This window comes from Sus scrofa, chromosome 1, assembly GCF_054392235.1.
Source record: "Sus scrofa isolate SSC_HxYL_T2T_F1_AM1 chromosome 1, Sscrofa_HxYL_maternal_Yorkshire_Landrace_v2.0, whole genome shotgun sequence".
Taxonomy (NCBI): domain Eukaryota; kingdom Metazoa; phylum Chordata; class Mammalia; order Artiodactyla; family Suidae; genus Sus; species Sus scrofa.
Window position 1 is genome coordinate 22,968,630 of NC_139383.1, and position 5,577 is coordinate 22,974,206.

A 5,577-nucleotide genomic window follows, 5' to 3' on the forward strand; every position below is an offset into this window, starting at 1 on the left:
GACCTTATTTGACCCAAGAGATTTTATGAAAAAACATAAAACATATTTTCAAATGGTTATTTTTTTAGCTTTAACATTCTTATTAATTTTTGCAATTTGCAATTTGGTTAGAAAAATCAGGTTTTATATTTTAAAATATATTACATATATTTTAATACTCTATGTTTATATTTTATAAGTGCTATATATATTTTTATAGCACTTATTATCTAGGACTATAGAGCTGTGTGCTGACAATCCGGATACGTTTACTAACAAAATGTAATCATAGAATAGTGTAGATCGGTGAGGAATTAAAAAGACTGTCCAACTCTCACAGGATTTGTATCATTACACATAACAATATGCACTGTTCACTTTAAAAGCAGCAGAGGCTACCAGGGTTTCTTTGATGTCTTAGAAGTGCCATCCTTCCTCCTTGTCAGTTGAGGAGGGAGAGTCCAGGGAGACAAAGGAGGCTGGATTTCACAAGCTGACTATCCTAGAGGGGGGAGCTGCAAAGCATAACAGCTCTGTAGCTCTTTGACTGAGTCCTGATCAGTGTAACATCTTTTAAACATCTGTGCAGGAAAGAACTACCTAAAAGGATTAAAAGCAACAATACCCAAGATTCACATAGTACTGCACCTAGTTGCTTTTCCCAACAGCTAGGGTAGAAAATCTCTTAAGAGGGAGCATACTTTGACAGTGACCTAGAGGATGAGTAAGAATAAGAATAAATCTAAGCATTCTTCTATGAAAGGGCAGTGACACTAATGAAAGCCTATTGGGGTTTTTGCTTTGTTTTCTTTTGTTTTTGTTTGTGTTTTTTAAATAACCTTCCCTGAGAAAAATCCTGAGAGGCAAACCAGAAGAATGTCTTTCCTCATTCTAGCAGCACAGCAAAGACCTGCTTGCTATAGTTATAGCAATTTTTGTTGCAACCATGAGTGCAATGGCCTGAATGTTTATGTCCTTCCAAAATTCATATTTTGGAAATCCTGACTTCCAACATGGTGGTATTAGGAGGTGGGAGCTTTGGGAAGTTATTAGGTCATGAGGATGGAGCCCTGATGAATGGGGTTAGCTCTCTTATAAAATCAACGCTAGGGAGTTCTCTGGCCTTCTTTCTACCGTGGGAGGATACAGTGAGAAGTCTATAGCACAGAAGAAGAAGGTTCTTACCAGAAGCTGAACATCCACACTCTAGAAATATGGGACATAAATTTCTTTTGCTTGTAAACTCTCTAGTCCGGGTACTTTGTAAGAGCAGCCTCAATGGACTGAGACAATGAGTTAACCAGCTTGAGGAAGGAACTCAAGACTTTGAGAATAGTGGAAAGATAATATTTCCCAAGCACCGAAGGGGCATCTCATAGAGCACATGGGAAGGTTTTGCCTTAGTTAATTGGGAAAATTAGCCCTTCGGGGGGGGGGGTACACTGATCCCATCTAACAAAGCTTAAAAGGAAGCACAAAGGATCAACTGTTTCCAAGTAATTTAACTATGCCTCAGAATAAAATTTAAGAATTATTTATGAGAAGACAGAAGTATCCAGCATCCAACAAGGTAAAACAATGCTTGGAAAACAATAAAAATTACAAGCCTTCATAAAAATGCAGGAAAATATGACCCATATTGAAGATGTATATGTTCATGGGAGAATTGATAAGCGCAGTCCACCCTGGGTACAGGCTTAAAGGGTATATTATTTATAGAGAATTTAAAAATAAGAATAAAACATACCAAACATTGTTGCTGTTTATTAGCACTAAGGGCTAGTGATTCTAAACAAAAATAGGGAAGAAATACTCATTACCATCAGAATGGGCTGTTTCTAATAGCCCCCACCCTCTTGTCATGCTATTGTGATACCCACTAGAATATGATCCCATAAAGGCACTAAATTTCTTTATCTTTGTACTTGAACTTTTAATGTGGTACATGTTTACTAACAGATACCAAGCAGCTCTTTGTTGAATAAAGGTAAACTGGATTTTCTCTTATGCTTTCATGTGGAGAAAGCCTCAGTGATTTAGGAGTCCTAAATGTAGAAATTCATATCTACCATAGACTGAATGCTTAAGAAAAAATTTAAAACCTTAGTTTTTGACTGACTATACTTGTTTTCCTAATAAAGCAGTCATATATAAAGTATAAGGCAGTCATATATAAAGTTTTTAAATGATGTCAAATTGACATGATTATGGATTAGATAGGCAGATAAAAAGAAACACATTGAATTAATATAATTAAACTGCCTTTGAAATAATTTCACAGCTATTTAGGAAATCTAACAGTATAAATATACATTTCTATTTCAATAATCATGGATGTAGAAACAATAGCGATAGGATATCTATAGGCACAGAGGATCTTTTTCTCTCCAACAAGAAACAAGGAAACCATGAGCAATATTTTCCATAGCGTTTTTTTATTTATTTGGTGGTCACATTACCACATCATTTAATATTAAAAATTTCAAGAAAACAGTATGAGTATAATATTAAAAATGTAAGGGCACCATTTCCCCGAGTTAGTGATCAAACTATAGTATGACTCTTTTAATAATTGATTGACAACTTTTGTACTTAAATTAGTTATATTTTACATCAATGCCACAATGATTACATCCTCAAAGTTTATGCTGCATCATTCAGGGGGAAGGGAAATGGCTTTGTAGTTAGGAAGCTGAATCCTAGTCAGATTGCATGATTTTAGCCTCCCTGAGGCTCATTTTCCTACTTTGTGTAAAAAAGTTAATAAATGTTTCTCTGGCCATAAAATACTGTGATCGATTAAGATGTATTTGAAAGAACTCTGTAAAAGTATTACTTAAAAATGAGTTAATGTTAGTTCCATGTATATTTCCTAATGTGTGACAAAATTAAAATGGAATGAAATGTTCAATCAAGAATCCCTTCCTAAGAACTTAGTATTTTCTATTAGACATAAATTTCAGACACACTGAGGTAAGTTTAAAGAACAGTTATTTATGTTTGAAATTGAGATACTCAGTGAATAAGATAAAACTAGATAAAAATGATTGATAAATAACTGTGGCATGGCAGTGAGTAGTCAACCTTTTTGTCACTGCCTAATTAGAAAGCAATATCTTCTTAATGTGATCTCGAAAATCTCAGCAACACATAATACTATCGTAATTACAGTAAATGTATACATTGCAATGAGAAAAATAGTCTTCTCAAAGTGTTCTGGCACCATGCATTTTATAATAGTAAATTTTTTCCCAAGAGACACAACATCACACAAGTAGAGAGGTTTTACTTGGAAACCAAAGAGGTGAATCTGAAGCCAAAATGCTACCACTTCTAGACTAATTCTTAATAAAACAGAGAGGATATAAATCACAGTGTAGATAGGCTTTTGAAGAATGCATTCTTGATTGATCCTTTTACATGCAGCATAAAGATGGAAAATAGCTCCAGGAACCAGGACAATCACTAGCTGTAATGCCCAGAACACCTAAAGTATGTCAGAAATATCTTAGTCAAATCAATCAGCATGTAATGAAAAAAATACACTAAAAAATTTACTGACTCTCAAAGGAGGCTAACCTAAAAAGTCAAAGTTTTGTAAGTCTTATGAGCAATAAAAGTAATATGATAAATGTAGTAATGGTGACCATATTTAATTACCCATAAAAATTGCATATTTAATTGCAAAAAAATCATCATATTTTACTATCATTGCTTATAAATAATGATGAAGTACTTTATTTTAGTAGTTACCCAATTTCCATTTTCTAATTGCAAGCCTGGAGTATAATTCTTTTTATTTATTTTTTTATTGTTGTTGATTTACAATTTTCTGTCAACTTCTGCTGTAAAGTGACCCAGTCATACATATATATACATTCTTTTTCTCACATTATCCTCCATCATGTAGCCTGGAGTATAATTCTAACTTCAACAGAGAAGAGAATGCTGGACTTGAAAGAAACTCTTGACCAACTCAAATTAATTTACCTGAAATACAGTTAATTAAAAAAAACTAATCATTCTAGAAGTAACACCTGACAGGATAGTCTTCCTCTTATTATGACATTATGTTACATTTACAGAGAAAACAATTTTATCTGCTGTAGAGTAAGGTTTACACTTGTGCACACAGAAAAACTTACTTGTGGAGTGATTGGCCTGAACTGATTGTAACAGAAGAGGTTAATTTCTCTCTTGTCTGGATCACAACTGAAGTGCAAAGCCTCATTGCCATAGACTGCAAAGCCTAACACTCCAAGGAAGAACATTCGGACTGATCCAAAGAAAAGGGTGTGGAACTGACCAATCACAGTGGGAGGCTTCATCTGTTATCGTTTTAGGGAAACAAAACAAAACAAAACAAAACAAAAAAACAAAAAAACCTTGAAAACAAACATTAAAGGAGAACTTTTTTTTTTGATTGGAAAACTTTGAAGTCAAACCATTAAAAAATATATTCTGCTGGTTTCTCAAAAACTCCAAGCAATCTTACTTACTTAAGTTATATATAGGTGAAAAATGGTTGCAATTTATCTAACACTTATGTGGCATTTTGTGTATTTTCCCACTTACCTTTAAATCCCTAACAACAGTCATGGACGTAAGCATTATTATGCACAGTTTATAGATAAGAAAACTAAGATTTGGAGAGAAATGAAATAATTTGCCCAAATCACTGCTAGTAAATAAATGATCAAGCTAGGGTTTAAACCTAATATTTTTAAAGGAGGACATTTTAAAGAATGTTTTCACTATCACATTAAAAATTTTTTTAAGATTCATGAAGTTTTGAAGCAATGTAGAACCTTAAAAGATCATCAAGCTCAATTCAAATCCTGCATTATGAGATTTCACCTTTTTCTCTCTGAAAATATGAAGTGCAACAAATAGGAATTTGTTGCTAATCAAATAAGTAGTTTCGGAAATGTGTAAAAAGCTTTGCATTTAATGAATATCCCTGTAAAACTTTTTCAATAAAATCAAAATAATATTAGTATATCTAGTGCCTTTAAAAAAATTGGATAACAACTCCAATATTAAACCCATTCATATATACACTATCTTATTAGCCATATATTTATTTAGTTGTAATTAAAGCTTATTTTCTACTTCTCAGTTATCAAATTGAGAGAGTGACTTGCTTTTAAAGCACCAACAGCTAAAGTTACGTCTTGACTTTTTCTAGTTACAGTTTTAAATTCAGAATATTTTAAAGTATATGGTTGATATTTATATTATTATCCATGTATGTAGAGGACCTTCCTCAGCAGCACTCATGCAAATACACAGTTTGGACTCATACAATTGTTGTTGCTCTTGGAATAATACTTACACATCCTTCATAGAAGTTTTTGATGTAATTTAGAGACATGTCTCAGGAGATATTATCCCGGCATCCCTATTGGTTAATCCTTGACCCACATTGCCAGTTTGCTTCTGCCAGAATCAAACTCTTACTTTTGGCCATGACTTTTACAGCAGAAAGCACTTATCACTGCACATTTCTCTCCCCTCCTCCTTTTCTGCCTTTTTTTTTTTTTTCTTTTTTTTTTTTAACATAGATCTCTGGGGCCCCAGTCAATTTTCCTCTCATCC

General features: G+C 33.2%; 1 protein-coding gene across 1 annotated transcript; it reads right to left on the minus strand.

Moving 5' to 3' along the window:
* Positions 1-3,070: 3,070 nt before the first annotated feature.
* On the minus strand, positions 3,071-5,353 carry GJE1 (gap junction protein epsilon 1). The gene is made up of 3 exons (XM_021084388.1): positions 5,315-5,353; positions 4,125-4,307; positions 3,071-3,466 (listed from the first exon to the last, which is right to left on the minus strand). Exons 1-3 carry the CDS (start codon positions 5,351-5,353, stop codon positions 3,071-3,073), a joined length of 618 nt encoding a protein of 205 aa, XP_020940047.1.
* Positions 5,354-5,577: the final 224 nt, after the last annotated feature.

Excerpts from the sequence above, each read along its gene's own strand:
- GJE1 (XM_021084388.1), bottom strand. The coding sequence starts at position 5,353 with ATGTCTCTAAATTACATCAAAAACTTCTATGAAGGATGT. Across the intron at positions 4,308-5,314 it reads AAAACTTCTATGAAGGATGT|ATGAAGCCTCCCACTGTGAT; the intron begins GTAAGTATTATT and ends AAACGATAACAG. Across the intron at positions 3,467-4,124 it reads TCAGGCCAATCACTCCACAA|GTGTTCTGGGCATTACAGCT; the intron begins GTAAGTTTTTCT and ends GACATACTTTAG.